General features: G+C 57.3%; 1 protein-coding gene across 4 annotated transcripts in view; it reads left to right on the top strand.

The window, feature by feature from the left end:
• The window catches only part of MAST1 (microtubule associated serine/threonine kinase 1), a 27,032-nt gene extending 11,158 nt beyond the window's left edge, over positions 1–15,874 (top strand). For 2 of the 4 annotated variants that reach the window (XM_023645305.2, XM_023645304.2), the window contains 21 exons: positions 13–88; positions 210–419; positions 2,483–2,584; positions 2,665–2,797; positions 2,875–2,942; positions 5,550–5,635; positions 5,725–5,933; positions 8,798–8,936; positions 9,043–9,175; positions 9,310–9,475; positions 9,578–9,679; positions 9,842–9,964; positions 10,435–10,544; positions 11,176–11,354; positions 11,432–11,679; positions 12,015–12,221; positions 12,436–12,665; positions 12,971–13,093; positions 13,201–13,337; positions 14,193–14,380; positions 14,533–15,874. In XM_023645305.2, the coding sequence (XP_023501073.1) occupies positions 13–88; positions 210–419; positions 2,483–2,584; positions 2,665–2,797; positions 2,875–2,942; positions 5,550–5,635; positions 5,725–5,933; positions 8,798–8,936; positions 9,043–9,175; positions 9,310–9,475; positions 9,578–9,679; positions 9,842–9,964; positions 10,435–10,544; positions 11,176–11,354; positions 11,432–11,679; positions 12,015–12,221; positions 12,436–12,665; positions 12,971–13,093; positions 13,201–13,337; positions 14,193–14,380; positions 14,533–15,791 (4,228 nt within the window). In that variant the 3' untranslated portion in view covers positions 15,792–15,874. Of the gene's footprint in view, positions 1–12; positions 89–209; positions 420–2,482; positions 2,585–2,664; positions 2,798–2,874; positions 2,943–5,549; positions 5,636–5,724; positions 5,934–8,797; positions 8,937–9,042; positions 9,176–9,279; positions 9,476–9,577; positions 9,680–9,841; positions 9,965–10,434; positions 10,545–11,175; positions 11,355–11,431; positions 11,680–12,014; positions 12,222–12,435; positions 12,666–12,970; positions 13,094–13,200; positions 13,338–14,192; positions 14,381–14,532 lie in introns of all 4 variants that reach the window. The other 2 variants (XM_023645303.2, XM_023645302.2) reach the window with 1 other exon arrangement.

Below are 15,874 nucleotides of genomic sequence, written 5' to 3'. Positions count from 1 at the left end.
CTCTCCCCGCAGCCCCGGGCGCTCCCCCTCCTCCTACGACAACGAGATCGTGATGATGAACCACGTCTACAAGGAGCGCTTCCCCAAGGTGAGCGCCGGGTGGGGGGGCTCGCGGGGGGCGCGCCCGCTAGCCTCCGCCCCGCGCGCCCCCTGGTGGCCGGCGAGCCGCCCCGCGCCCGCACCGCCGCCCTGTCCGGTCGCCCACGCAGGCCACTGCGCAAATGGAGGAGAAGCTGCGCGACTTCGCCCGCGCCTACGAGCCCGACAGCGTGCTGCCGCTGGCCGACGGCGTGCTCAGCTTCATCCACCACCAGATCATCGAGCTGGCGCGCGACTGCCTCGCCAAGTCCCGCGACGGCCTCATCACCACCGTCTACTTCTACGAGCTGCAGGAGAACCTGGAGAAGCTGCTGCAGGACGTGAGTGCGCCCGGATCTTGGCGGGCGGCCTCCGAGTTAGTTCACACCTCAGACCCGGGCCCAGCTCGCCTCCCACCCTCTCCTTAGCTTTCTCCTTGGCACTTGGCACCCAGCCGTCATAAGGCGTAGTTTTGCTGATCTTATTTCTTGTCCCGCCTACTCAAGTGTCAGCCCCGCAGGTGGGGAGTGAAGTTGGCCGTTTCTTCGGTGTCCAGTACACAGTAGGTGCTCAGTAAATGCTGGCTCAATGGATGGATAACTAAATTAATAAATGAAAGTAAACAGGATAATGCCCTCCCCCCCTCATTCAAGTCGATGATCATGGAGAGCATTTATTGAACACCAACTGTGTGCTGGGGCGCTGGGAACACAGCAGTGAAGAAACCAGAGCAATATTCCTGCCCCCCCTGGGGTTGAGAGTCTAGTGTGGGAGATGGAAGGGCAACGTGGAAACCAACAAATCAAGGAATTTGATGATTTCAGCTGATGTTCAGGGCTATGAAGCAAAAGAACAGGACAACTGGATGGAGTGTCAGGGCCTCCCTTGCAAGGTCCAGGAGGCCTCCCTGGAGGAGGTGACGTTGAAATGGGACAAGAATAATGAGGAGGCGACAGCTATGAGAAAAGCCAGGGGGAATGTGTCCTGAGCAGGGTTAACAGCACATGCAAAGGCCCTGAGGTGACAAGGCAGCCTGGGAAATTCCAGGAGCACAGAGGCCAAGTAATTGTACTGTCTTGAGGAGATGAGATTGGAAAAGCACACAAGGACCAGAATATGGGGTTCTGGGCTCCAGGCCCTCTGTCCAGACCCAGAGGGTAGTACTTTGGGGTCAGTATGGGCTTTGGCATCAGATCTGGTTTGAGTCTGGACCCTGCCACTAGGTGTGTAGGAGTTAAGAGCACAGATTCCAGATGGCCTGGATTCACATCCAGCTCATCACTTACTTGCTGTGCAGCCTTTGCCAAGTCACTTAACCTCTCTGTGCCTCAGTCCTTTTGCTATAAAAATGGGATTCACTCATTCATTAATTCCACAAATATTTATTAAGCACCTACTATGGGCCCAGCACTGGGCTAGAAGCTGGAGAGTCAGCTGGAAATCAAATGAACAAATAAAATTCCAAAATTTTTACCTGGAAATAAAATAAAACACAGCCGGGACTAGGATAAGGCAAGTGATTCATTTTTTCCCCTCAGAACATTAAAGTACTTATTGAGAAAATTGAAAAGCAGATGTATTAAAACAACATTATTTTAACTTTAAAATTTTGTTTATAATTAAACCAGAATTTGTTATACTTATGCTTTCCTGGTTTTAATGGAAACAAACTCATCAATAATAATATTTTCATTAAAGCCACTAGGCATTTGAAAAACACAGATAGGTTACTGCTCACTTTTCCTTTTGCTTCAAGCTCCAGTCTGACGTGGCACAGCCGGCTGGGATCCTGGTTCTATTTAAAGTTTACTATTTTGTTTATCATGGAGTTTTTGCATGAATTCTGATTTTTTTCAAATATTGCATTAAAATATTAGTTGTCTTGAGGCCTGAGGGTTTTGATGCCCAAGGCGAGCACCTCGTCGCCTCTTCTTCCTCTTGGCCTGAGAGATGTGATGGAGAAATTAATACACGGCGTGTTCCGAGGGGACTCATGTGATAGAAGAAAGGGGCCGTGGAGGGCTGGCATTTGAGGGGGCTGCCAGGAGGCGGGCTGCAGTTTTAGATTGAGGTGGGGGGTCAGAGCAGGCCTCCGTGAGGAAGTGACAACCGAGCTGAGCTCTGAAGGAGGGGAAGTAGGGAACCACTCAGGGATGGGAGGGGAGAGCATGCCAGGCAGAGGGATTCTGCGTCGGCCTGTTTTGAAGAGAAATTGAGTGAGGGTTTTAGGACGGTGTTTGCTAGGATCATATCGTCATCATTGTTTTTCCTGGGTTGCCCGGGCCTCAGTTTCCTCTCCTACAAAATGGGACAGCAGCAGCAGTGTGTGCCCAGAGGGGTTGGGAGAGGGGCCTGGTGGAGGGGCGGCACTGGTGAGCCCCCCCCGCCGCCGCTGTGCCCCCAGGCCTATGAACGCTCCGAGAGCCTGGAGGTGGCCTTCGTCACTCAGCTGGTGAAGAAGCTGCTCATCATCATCTCGCGCCCCGCGAGGCTGCTCGAGTGCCTGGTGAGGGGCCTGGGCGCGGGCGGGGCTGGGCGGGTGGGCGCCCCCCGAACGTCCGTGAGCCCCTCTCTGACCTGCCTCAGGAGTTCAACCCCGAGGAATTCTACCACCTGCTGGAGGCAGCCGAGGGCCACGCCAAGGAGGGCCACCTGGTCAAGACCGACATCCCCCGATACATCATCCGCCAGCTGGGTCTCGCCCGTGACCCCTTTCCAGGTGCCAGCCGGGGGACACGGGGGGGCTGTGGGCGAACCCCAGACCTCAGGCCCCGCTCACCCTTGGTCCCTCCCTAGACGTGGTGCACCGGGAGGAGCAGGACAGCGGGGGCTCCAACACGCCGGAGCAGGACGACCTCTCCGAGGTAAGGCCAGGTGGCCCAGCGGTCGGCACTCTGTTTGGCCCGACAGGCTGGGCTCGCCTCCTGGCTCTGTGGAGGCTGGGTGGATCTCTCGGTCACCCCGAGCCTCAGTTTCCCCATCTGTAAAATGGGTTTCTAATGGCTTTTCCTCCGTGACCTTTTTTCTCTTCCTAGTAAACTACACATAACATAAGATATGTCATTTTGACCGTTTTAAAATGAACGATTCAGTGGTATTCAGTCCACTTACGATGTACGGCTGTCACCTCCATCTGGTTCCAGAATGTCGCATCACCCCGACAGGAATCCCTGTACCCATTTAAGCAGCTATTCCCCATCCCCCCTCCTGTCAGCCCCTGGCGACCGCAGATCTGCTTTCTGTCTGTGCATTTGCCTATTCTGGATATTTCATATACATTTCACATGAATTTGTATTTCATATAAGTTTCTAGATATTTTGTATAAATTCACATTCACCCTGTGGCCTCTCGTGTCTGGCGTGATGTTCTCAGAGCTCATTAGTGTGTGGCCTGAATTACAGCTTCCTTCCTCCTTCTGGCTGGACACCATTCCGCCGGCGGGGTGGGCCGGGTTCATCTGTCCACCGTCCACTGGCGGGCACTGGGGTCGTGTCCATCTTCTGGCGACTGTGTGAATAGTGCTGCTGTGAACGTTTGTGTACGAGTATTGGTTGGAACAACTGTTTTAGTTCTTTGGGGTATAGACCCAGGAGCAGAACTGCTGGGTCGTGTGGTAGTTCTGTCTAATTGATCGAGGAGCCCTGTGTGGGGTTTCGAGTGGGTTGAGTGTCTCTGCGTTGACAGCTCAGCATAGTGAATATTGCCACAATCCTGCCCCAGGCCGACCACACTTTGGCAGGTGTTCTGCTTGTCCAGTGGAGGCCACTTGCCATGACAGCCACACACATGTTTGCTCTGAACTGCCTGGTGTTTCAAAAATTTGAAGCAAAATATAGAAATCAGAATATTTTCCCTCAAAATCTAGGTTTGAGCCTTCTTTTGAAAAATCAGAAATTCTGACACCACTGTAGTGGAACCAGCTGGCATTGAGTGGGGGTTTCCCTAAGATATGGGGCACCTGCCCCCTAGTCACCCGGGGCCTCCACCTGGCCTGCCTGGCCCCTGAAGGCGCTTGAGCTTGTGACCTTTGTTTCAGATTGTGTCTGTGAGTTCACACACACACACACACACATCTTTCCTTTATATATGCTGTATATATTGAAAAGAATCTCACTACACATGCCGTTTGTTTAATTTCTTGAATAGGTAATGGAATGACATCACTCAAAAGTCTAAAACACTAAAAAGGTATTTATCTTTAATTGTCATTTGTAGGATTCTACATAATTCCATTCAAGCAAACTTGTTAATTGAGTGATTCAAATCTTCCATCTCCCTATTCATTTTTGGGGGGAGGGGCCTGATCGAGCTAATAGCTTCTGAGAGAGATGTGTTAAATCTTTGTTTTGAGCAATTTCTCCCAGTAATTCTGTCAATTTTTGCATCAGGCTACGTTCTTAGGAGCATACAAGTTCAATATTTTTATATCTCATAGGTCTTTTTGTATAGAATTTATGAAATAAATCTCTTTGTCCCTGAGAAAAAGAAAAATACTTTTCAAAAAAGGTATACAGCAAAAAACTTATGCCCACTCTTGGCCCCCATCTCCCTACATCCCCCAGATATTATTAGTGTATGTGCTGCTGAGCACCCCCCAAATATGATCAGATAGCTCTGTTTTGCCACTTTTTTTTACACAAAAGCGTGCAGTACATATTGTTCCTTGCTTTTTTCCTGCTTAATATAATCCTTTTCAGAACTGTCTGAATCACTGTACTGAGAGAGTCCTCATTCCTTTTTGACAGTGGCACAATATTCCTCATTACAGATACCCCTCATGTTTATTTAACCAATTTCCTATAGATTAACATATGGATTGTTTCCAATGTTGCAATGAGCAAGATACTACATATGTCATTTTTCACCTGTGCAAGCATATCTGTAGCATCAATGCAGAGGTGAAATTGCTGCGTCAAAGGGAACATGCATTTGTAGTTATGATACACAGCAAAGTACCTTCCATGGGGGTTGAACCAATTTACACTCCCAACAGCAAGGCATGAAAGTACCTGTTTCCCCACAGCTTTGCCCACAGAGTGTGCCAGCCTTTTGGATTTCTTTTTACCAATCTGCTAGGTAAAAAGTGGTATCTTGAGAATAGTTTCAATTTGTCCTTCTGTCATTATATGTGAAGTTCATCTTTTCAATGGTGAAGAGCTCTAATTCTAGTTCACATAGCTTGCCTATTTTTTCTCTTCAATTGCTAGGGTTGTTGTTATTTATTTCTGGGAACTCTTTATATATTAGAGAGATTCTCCATTTTGTGGGCTTCTTTCGTAATGGAAAGAAGTTAGGAATACAGCTTCAGAGTCAGACGGTTTTGGGTTCAAGTCCCGACTTTGTTACTCCCTCACTGTGGCACTTGGATGAAGGACCTCCCCGTGCCTCAGTTTTCCCATGTGTAAAATGGAGTAGCAAGACTCTCAATCTTATGATGATGATGGTGGTGGTCTCCATCTTTCTCCTGCAGGGCCGCAGCACCACCACGAAGGCTAAGAAACCACCTGGAGAGAATGACTTTGAGACCATCAAGCTCATAAGCAATGGTGCCTACGGGTGAGCCACCCGGGGCTCTGGCGGGGGGAGGGTGGCGGAGGCCGGGTGTCTCGGAGGTGACGGCCGGTCCTCGCTCTCTCCCCCTGCAGGGCCGTCTACCTGGTGCGGCACCGGGACACACGGCAGCGCTTCGCCATGAAGAAGATCAACAAGCAGAACCTGATCCTCCGCAACCAGATCCAGCAGGCCTTCGTGGAGCGCGACATCCTCACCTTCGCGGAGAACCCCTTCGTGGTCGGCATGTTCTGCTCCTTCGAGACCCGGCGCCACCTCTGCATGGTCATGGAGTATGTGGAAGGTGTGGCTGCCTGCGGGGCTGCGGGGAAGAGGGGCGGATGCACGCTGGTCTGGGGTGCTGAGTGGCCTGCCTGAGGCCCAGTCACCATACTGACTGCCCACCTGTGTGTGTATCCACCTGTTTATCTATCCAGTCAGTGATCATCCATTGCATCTGTTTATCTATATCCAGCCACCGATTGGCTTCTCTATCTGTCTTCCTTTCATTCCATATAGATATAGCTGTCCAATTATCCATCCATTCATCCCTCCTTCCATCTATTCATTTGCTGATCCATCTGTCTTTGCATCTTTCCATGTACGTCCACGCGCCATCTCTCCACCCAGTCATCCATCCAGTTGATTTTCCATCTGTTTGTCTATCCATGTATCTGTTTATCCATTTTACATCTATTTTTTATTATTATTTTTTTTTGAAGAAGATTAGCCCTGAGCTAACTGCTGTCAATCCTCCTCTTTTTGCTGAGGAAGACGCCCTGAGCTCACATCCGTGCCCATCTTCCTCTAGTTTATATGTGGGACGCCTGCCACAGCATGGTTTGCCAAGCGGTGTCATGTCTGCACCCGGGATCCGAACCGGCGAACCCCGGGCCGCCGAAGTGGAACGTGCGCATTTAACCGCTACGCCACCGGGCCGGCCCCACATCTATTTTTTTTAATTAATAGACTTCATTTTTTAGAGCAGTTTTAGGTTTATAGAAAAATTGACTGGAAATTACATTGAGTCCCCCCACACACTTTCCCCTGTTACTTACATCTTGTGTTAGTTGGTCCATTTGTTATGACTGATAAACCAATATTGGCTGATGAACCATTGTTATTAACTAAAGACCATAGTTTACACTGGGGTTCATTCCTTGTGTTGTACATCTATTGTTCACCAACCGTCTTTTCTTATATCTAGTCATTCATTCATCCATTTATTTATTCAACCACCTACTAGCCATCCACCAACCCATCAATGTCTACTTATCTATTTACTAATCCATCATCCATCCGTCCACTATCCATATTTTTATTCATTCATCCAAACCTCCATTCCAGCATCCATCCATCTTCTCTTGCCAGCTGGCTATCTCCATCCATTCATCCACAATTCATCCGTCAGTTTATCAGTTTATTATCCATCCATCCAATCACTGATGTATATCTTTTTCATTTGTTTCTCCATCCCTTCATGCTTACGTTCACCCAAATATGAATCCATCCATTGCCCCTCCCCCATGTCCTGTGGTTTTTAGGACACACACGGTCTCATGGCTACAGCTATGCTGCCCCCAAGCCTTAGGCAACCATCCAGTCACCCAACAGATGTCCCCTCATCATCTCCCTCATGCCTCATGCAGTGCCAGGCACCAGTGGCACAATGGGGTCCCAGATGGACACACCTCTCCCTCGTGAAGGTTATATTCTGGTCTGTGTGGACAGTCAGTAAACAAGAAACACAAGCCAAAGGAGACAAGGTCATTTCCTACAGTAAGGGTAGCCACAGGACCATTAGGCTCCAGGAGGCCCTGGGGACATGGGTGGGCAGGGGCCGCTCTGAGGCCTGCACTATACCGGGAAGAGGGAGCCCCAAGCACAAAGTTTCTTAGACAAGAAGGTGTCTGGATTTGGAGGAGCAGCGAGGAAACCACTGGAGCTGGAGCGAGTGAAGGAGCAAGAGGGAGGGCGGGGGAGATGAGGGCAGAGAGTGCTGGGGGAGCACGCAGGGCCTCGCAGAGCCTGGGGCCCCGGATCTCATTCTGTGTGCAACAGGAAGCTGCCGGCGGGCTTTAAGCAGGGTTGACATGGTCTGCCTCATGTGGTAAGAATGTCTATTTAGCTGCTATGCAGAGCACAGAAGCAGGAAGGCCAAGATGGAGGGACTGCACAAGTCCAAGGTCATGTGGAGGAGGAGAGAAGTGGGCAGAATTGAGATCTCTTTCGTGGATCTCAGTAGATGTGTATGCTCAGGACCTCCTGAGTATGGCCAAGCCCCCAAGTCTTATTTGAAAGTCAGTTCAGCTTGGTTCTTACCATAAGTGTGTGTCAGGATTACCTGGGGTTGTAGCCAAATGCAGAGTCCTGGGCCCCACCCTCAGAGAGTCTGATTTGTCAGTTTCTGACACCCACCTAAATCTGGCTCAAGGAAAACAAAAAAGGAAAGAAGAAACTTATTGACGTGATCAAAAAATCAATGTCACCTTCAGGAATGGCTGTATCTAGGTGCTCAAACTATGTCATCATGAATCTCTCCAACTCTTGGCTCTGCTCTCCCACGTGTGGAATTCCCTCTAGACAGGCAAGGTTGCCATTCAGCAGATCCCAGTTCACATCCTACGAGTTTAGCAATTTTTGTGAAAATAGAGGGAAATGTCTGAGGGCTGACTCACTGGAGCAATTTGAGTTACAAGCTGACCCAGCTGCTGCACCAGGAAGGAAATCTGGGCCTTGGGAGAAAAAGGAGGAATGGATATTGAGGGAGATGCTGCTTGCAGTAAACCTGGTGGGGGCCAGGAATCTACATTTCAAGGCCCCCCAAACCCTCACAACTTAACCCCAGGAGATCGAGGGCCGTGCTCCCAGACTCAGTCGATAAGCAGGCAGGCTGGGTCCTGACCGAATCTCACCTCCACCCTCATCTCCCTGCCTGACCCAGCCTCTCTCTGAGTGTCAGCTCATACCAGCCCTGGAGGATGGCTAAGAGGCAGAGAGGAGCCTGGTAGAGGGCACTCCCCGTGTGACCCGCGGAGACGGAGGCCCCTCTCTGAGCTTCACTTGTCCTTCCCTGTAAAATGGGGGCAGCGTGAGGCGAGGACCTGGTGCCACGGCGCACCTAGCCAGGTGCCTCCCTCTTCAACGGGCCTGCTCCTTCGCCGGCAGGGGGCGACTGCGCCACCTTGCTGAAGAACATCGGGGCGCTGCCGGTGGAGATGGCCCGCATGTACTTCGCAGAGACGGTGCTGGCGCTCGAGTACCTGCACAACTACGGCATCGTGCACCGCGACCTCAAGCCCGACAAGTGAGCTTCCCCGTCCCTCCGCCCTGCCCCGCGGGAGGCCCCAGCAGGGAAGGGCCGGGAGTGTCCCGGATGGGCCTCGCTTCTGAGCCCCCGGCCTTGTCTGCAGCCTCCTCATCACCTCCATGGGGCATATCAAGCTCACGGATTTCGGCCTCTCCAAGATGGGGCTCATGAGCCTCACCACCAACCTGTACGAAGGCCACATCGAGAAGGACGCCCGGGAGTTCCTGGACAAACAGGTGTGTGTGCGGGCGCGGGGGTCACCGCGGGTGGAGTGACCCGGCCGGACCGCGGGCCCAGGGCCTGATGGGGGGCGCGGCTCCCCCTCGAGGCCCTCCTGCAGCCAGGGCGCGGGCTGACGGCCTGCCCCCAGGTGTGTGGGACCCCAGAGTACATCGCACCCGAGGTCATCCTGCGCCAGGGCTACGGCAAGCCGGTGGACTGGTGGGCCATGGGCATCATTCTCTATGAGTTCCTGGTGGGCTGCGTGCCCTTCTTCGGAGACACGCCCGAAGAGCTGTTTGGACAGGTCATCAGTGGTGCGTGCCTCCGCAGTGGGCAGGCTGGGGGCCTGGGGACACGGGCAGGCCCAGGGCCCCGTGGACTCCAAAAGCGACCCCCAGCCCCCCCTCTCTCTGCAGACGACATCCTGTGGCCCGAGGGGGAGGAGGCCCTGCCCACGGACGCGCAGCTCCTGATATCCAGCCTCCTGCAGACCAACCCCCTAGTCCGGCTCGGGGCAGGTAAGGGGGCTGCTGCGCAGAGAAGCTGAGGGCTGGCGACCCGTCGTCAGGGAGCGGGGGGTGGCCCTGGGGTGGAAGACAGGGGTGGGGCTCTGGGCTGCGGGGCTGGCCATCAGCTGTGGCTGCAATTCCCTGCCCGCGCCCCGGTCCCTTCCTCCCCAGGCGGTGCCTTTGAGGTGAAGCAGCACAGTTTCTTTCGAGATCTGGACTGGACGGGGCTGCTGAGGCAGAAGGCCGAGTTCATCCCCCACCTGGAGTCCGAGGACGACACCAGCTACTTCGACAGTGAGCGAGGCAGGGGGCGGGATCCGGGGAGAAGGGACTCAGCTGCAGAGGAGACCAGCGTCCCAGACTTCGGGGTTGGGGGGCGGCGGGGCAGGGGTGCTGAGAGTGGGGGGCGTGGCCTGTGTAGGGGCGGGGCTCGGTCCGAGAACGCTGTAAGAAGCGAGGCGGGGTAGGGGCGGGGCCTGGACAGGGCTGACTCCTAAAGCTGGGCGGGGCCTGGGCTAGGGGCCAGTGCTGGGACCTGGAGCGAGGTGAGGGGGCGGGCTGGCTGAGACGAGCCAGGTGGAGGGCGGCCCGGGCGGGGTTGGGGGTGAGGCCTCCTTGGAGGCGTGGGGGGGGGCGGGGGGGATTGGTCCCAGCCAGGGGGCGGGGCCTGAATCAGATCCCACACAGGGGCTGGGGCGTGGCTCCCGCAGGGCGTGATCCGAGGTGCGGACCCTGCTCGCGGTCACGGCCCCCGCCCTCCGCAGCCCGTTCAGACAGGTATCACCACGTGAACTCCTACGATGAAGATGACACGACGGAGGAGGAGCCTGTGGAGATCCGCCAGTTCTCCTCCTGCTCCCCGCGCTTCAGCAAGGTGGGCCGAGGCCGGGCCAGGGGCGAGGCGAGGCCGGGGGCGGGACCTGGGCGGGGCCGGGCTGAGGAGGCTGCGGGAGCAGGGTACCCCTCCCAAGGTCTCAGTCTGAGGGATCGGGGATCTGGGAGTGATGGGGCCTGGGGGCAGGCAGCATGGGGGTCTTGGGACAGGCCTTTGGCATTATGTGGAATCTAACCAGAACCTGGTCAGTTGTGGAAACGAGGGGCCACAGTGGGGCGGGGCTAGGTCAGACGGGGCGGGGTCAGGACCTGGGGATGGAGAGGATGACCGGCTGGGGCGGGACAAGGTCTTGCTTTGAGGAGCAGCATTTAGGGGTGCAGGGCCCAGCCTGGGCGAGGGTGCGCATAACTAGGTGAGGCCTGGGAAGATGGGGCGGAAGGAGAGCAGATTCTTCAGGGCATGGGCGGGGCAGGGCCTAACTGTGGGGTAGGGCCTGAGCTGAAGAATTGTAGTTGGTGGGGGGACAGTCCCGAATTGGGCGGGGTCAGGCCTTGGGAGGGCGGAGCGTGGCTTGGGCTAGTCCAGTAGCGGGAAGCTGATTGGCGCGGGAGCGAAGGCGGGACCTGGGGGCCTGACTTGTCTCCCACCATCCCCCGACCCGCGCTTGCAGGTGTATAGCAGTATGGAGCAGCTGTCGCAGCACGAGCCCAAGACCCCCGTGGCGGCAGCGGGGGCCAGCAAGCGGGAGCCGAGTGCCAAGGGCCCAGAGGAGAAGGTGGCCGGCAAGCGGGAGGGCCTGGGTGGCCTGACCCTCCGCGAGAAGACCTGGAGAGGGGGTTCCCCCGAGATGTGAGCAGGGGCAGGTCTGGGTTCGGGGGCGGGGCCCAAAGGGGCGTGTCTCCTATGACCACGGCCCCTTCGCTCAGTAAGCGCTTCTCGGCGTCGGAGGCCACCTTCCTGGAGGGGGAGGCCAGTCCACCATTGGGCGCGCGCCGCCGATTCTCTGCGCTGCTGGAGCCCAGCCGGTTCAGCGCCCCCCAAGAGGACGAGGATGAGGCCCGGCTGCGCAGGCCTCCCCGGCCCACCTCTGACCCCCCAGGCTCGCTGGATGCACGGGCCCCCAAAGAGACAGCTCAAGAGGATGGCACCCCCAGCGCCGGGGACCCTGAGGCCAGTGAGTGCCCCCTGCTGCCGCCTTCCCCAATTCCCTTGCGGCCATATATTAAGCATTCAATGACCCTGGTACTGTTTATGCAAGATCTCATGTACACACCCCAACCTGGGATTCTCATCAACATGAGGAACACCCCGTATTCCACGCTCAGTCAGTCAAATATATTTGAACACTTATCTGTATCAGGAGCTGTGGTGGATGCATATGTCACCTGCTGTCATGAAATTCACGTTCCAGGAAGGGAGAGAAGTGGGAAAAGCATTCCAGGCAAAGGGAACAGCATGCAGGAAGTCCGTGGCCTTGGACTGACCCCTAACTCCTCTGCTCTGTTGCAGCTGATCGCTCACGCCCAGGCGACATCTGCCCACCGTCGAAGGATGGAGACACCTCAGGCCCTCGGGCCACCAATGACCTGGTTCTGCGCCGAGCACGGCATCAACAGCTGTCAGGGGAGCCTGCGGTAGAGAAGAGACCTTCTCGAACCGGGGGCAAAGTCATCAAGTCAGCCTCTGCCACTGCCTTGTCTGTCATGATTCCTGCAGGTGATCAGGGCCCCACCTGGCGGGGGGAAGAGCTGCCCTCATTTGTGCCAGAATTTGGCCAATGAAAACACTGTATTTTGGCCATGGGCTGTGATTGGCTCTGGGACGAACCAATGAGAGCCCTGGGACTTTGTTTGACTTGAGAGGAGGGAGGAACAGAGGCTGGAGAGCTGTCCCGCGGGCCCTGACTCTGACCGTGGTTCTGTGTCTGCAGTGGAGCCCCATGGAAGCTCACCCCTGGCTAGCCCCATGTCCCCACGATCTCTCTCCTCCAACCCGTCCTCACGGGACTCCTCACCCAGCCGAGACTACTCGCCGGCTGTCAGTGGGCTCCGCTCCCCCATTACCATCCAACGCTCTGGCAAGAAGTATGGCTTCACACTGCGTGCCATCCGCGTCTACATGGGTGACTCAGACGTCTACAGTGTCCAACACATTGTCTGGGTGAGCACTCACGGGTGGGGTCTGGGTCCCAGGGTGGGGTAGGAGGGAGAGAAGTCCCCCCCAGGGATGAGGGACAGCTCAACCTCTGGAGCCAGGAAGCCTGGAGGAATCTCCTCTGTGACCCGCGCTGTCACTGCCCTCTCTGAGCCTGTTTCTTCATTTGTAAAATGGGGAGAATAATTGCTGTTTCATAAGGTGTTAGGATTACCGTGCGTGCAGACCTAGGTGTCTGGCACATAAGCGTAGGGAGCTTTCCTTGTCACCAATCCTGTTAACCGTACCCCGGTGGTGTGCCTTGTACCCAGCACGTGGAGGAGGGGGGCCCAGCCCAGGAGGCGGGGCTCTGTGCCGGGGACCTCATCACCCACGTGAACGGGGAGCCCGTGCATGGCATGGTGCATCCTGAGGTGGTTGAACTGATCCTTAAGGTGAGTGCAGAGGAGGGAGCATACTGGAGGGTTGGTAGGGAGATCCTGGGGAGCTGGGCCTGCCTGAGCAGCCTCCAGCAGAGTGTTTCCCCTCCTTCTTCCCCCAGAGTGGCAACAAGGTAGCAGTGACCACAACTCCCTTCGAAAATACCTCCATCCGCATCGGCCCCGCAAGGCGCAGCAGCTATAAGGGCAAAATGGCTCGGAGGAACAAGCGGCCCTCTGCCAAGGAGGGCCAGGAGAGGTGGGTGGGGCCAAATGCGGCGGGCGGGGCTATAAACAGCAGGCCCTGGGAACACGCGTGGTTTTTCTGAAAAGTGGGCGGGGCTACGGTGGGAGGGTCACAGGTGAGGACAGGAGAAGGGAAGTGCTCCGAATGAAGAGCAAACTCAAGAGGACAGAAGGAGAAGCGGGAGCTGGGAAAGGAAGCTGCGCCAGGCTCCCAGGTCGGGAGAAAAGCATTGTGGGAGTGTCCTGGGCAGGTGGTCAGGGCCAGCAGATGTGGACTGGAGAGGGCGCCGTCCAGAGATGGACCTACCTTGGGATGCCCGTATGTAGAAGACTGAGAGGGGCAAGGAGAAGGGATTTCTATGTGGAATGAGCTTTCCAGGCGAGACTGGGCTGCCTGAAATAATTTCTTCGCGCATAGGTAGGAGGAGCTAGGAGAGGTGGGTGGGGCCAAGAGAGTGTTCTGTTTTGATCACTGATTTTGTCGTGGACAAGGAAGGGGGATTTGAGTGAGAGGACCCAAAGAGCTGAGTTAAGTGAATTTCTTCCCGCCCTGAGAGGTGGGTTTAGCTGGAGGGGGTGGGGCTATGCAGGTGGGCGGGGCCAGAAAAGGTCGGTTCTGTTTTGCAGGGTGTTTCTAGCTTGGACGGGGAGTGGCCAGAAAGGAATGGGTGGGGCCTGAGGTGGGAGGAGCCAAGCGGACGGAGCTAAGGGAAGTTCTTTCCGCTTTGATAGGTGGGTTGGCGCTGCAGAGGGAGGGGCCAGGCGGGGTGGGCGGTCCCAGGGGCTGGGGTGCGGCCGTGATTTGGGACGACCCGGGAGTTCTGGAGTCGGTCGGGTCAACGGTAGGGGGCCCCTCCTTGTTCCCTAGCAAGAAGCGCAGCTCCCTCTTCCGCAAGATCACGAAGCAGTCGAACCTGCTGCACACTAGCCGCTCGCTGTCGTCGCTCAACCGCTCGCTGTCGTCCAGCGACAGCCTCCCGGGCTCGCCCACGCACGGGCTGCCCGCACGCTCGCCCACCCACAGCTACCGCTCCACGCCTGACTCCGCCTACCTAGGTAGGCTCAGCGCCTGCGCGGGGCTAGGCGGGGCTTGGCCTGGGCGGGGGCGTGGCCCTGGTGGGGTGTGGGCGGGGCCTGGGCTGGGGGCGGGGCCTGGACCGGGGCTGTGCCTGCCACGCGCTACAGCCTCCCTCGCCCACTTCTGGCAGGCGCCTCGTCCCAGAGCAGCTCGCCGGCCTCGAGTACGCCCAACTCGCCGGCGTCGTCGGCGTCGCACCACATCCGGCCCAGCACGCTGCACGGCCTGTCTCCCAAGCTGCACCGCCAGTACCGCTCTGCGCGCTGCAAGTCGGCGGGAAACATCCCGCTGTCGCCGTTGGCTCACACGCCGTCCCCGACGCAGGCCTCGCCGCCGCCGCTGCCGGGCCACACGGTGGGCAGCTCGCACACCACGCAGAGCTTCCCGGCCAAGCTGCACTCGTCGCCGCCGGTGGTGCGCCCGCGCCCCAAGAGCGCTGAGCCCCCGCGCTCGCCGCTCCTCAAACGCGTGCAGTCGGCCGAGAAGCTGGGGGCCTCTCTGGGCGCTGACAAGAAGGGCGCGCTGCGCAAACACAGCCTCGAGGTGGGCCACCCGGATTTCCGCAAGGACTTCCACGGCGAGCTGGCGCTGCACAGCCTCGCCGAGTCGGACGGCGAGACCCCCGCCGTTGAGGCTCCTGGCGTGCCCCGGCAGGTCGCGGTCCGCCGCCTGGGCCGCCAGGAGTCGCCCCTGAGCCTGGGCGCGGACCCGCTGCTGCCCGAGGGCGCCCCCAGGCCGCCGGCGTCGAGTAAAGAGAAGGAGTCCCCCGGCGGCGCCGAAGCCTGCACCCTGCCCCGCGCCACGACCCCCGGAGGCCGGACCCTGGAGAGGGACGCCAGCGGCACCCGACACCAGAGCGTGCAGACGGAGGACGGCGTGAGCGGGGCGGCCAGGGCCGTGGCCAAGGCGGCGCTGAGCCCGGTGCAGGAACACGAGACGGGCCGGCGCAGCAGCTCGGGCGAGGCAGGCACACCCCCGGTGCCTATTGTCGTAGAGCCCGTGCGGCCCGGGGCCAAGGCCCAGGCCCCCCAGCCTCCAGGTTCGGACTCCAAGGGGCTGCAGGAATCCATGCCCTCGGTGCCTCTGGCGCCTGAAGCCCCCCGGGGCCGGGAGCGCTGGGTGCTGGAGGTGGTGGAGGAGCGGACCACGCTGAGCGGACCTCGCTCCAAGCCAGCCTCCCCCAAGCTCTCCCCGGACCCCCAGCCCCCCTCCCCAGCCCCGACGAAGGGTGCACCCAGCAGCGCAGCGCCCCCAGCGCCACCTGCTTCCCTCCTGGTCCCGGCCACCAAGCCTGAGGCGGGGCTCACCTCCCGGTGCCCTGCTGAAGCTGTGCCCCCAGCAGGCCTGACCAAAAAAGGGGCGCCCTGCTCCACATCCCCGGGCCCATAGCCTAGGGGGCCACGGGCCCTGCGCTGTACAGCCGCCTGTATACATATGTACACATATAAATAAAGTGCGTCCGTGCTGCGTGA

The sequence above is a fragment of the Equus caballus genome, chromosome 7 (genome assembly GCF_041296265.1).
Source record: "Equus caballus isolate H_3958 breed thoroughbred chromosome 7, TB-T2T, whole genome shotgun sequence".
Taxonomy (NCBI): domain Eukaryota; kingdom Metazoa; phylum Chordata; class Mammalia; order Perissodactyla; family Equidae; genus Equus; species Equus caballus.
The sequence above is the reverse complement of the archived record's forward strand: the minus strand, read 5'-3'. Positions and strand labels throughout refer to the sequence as shown.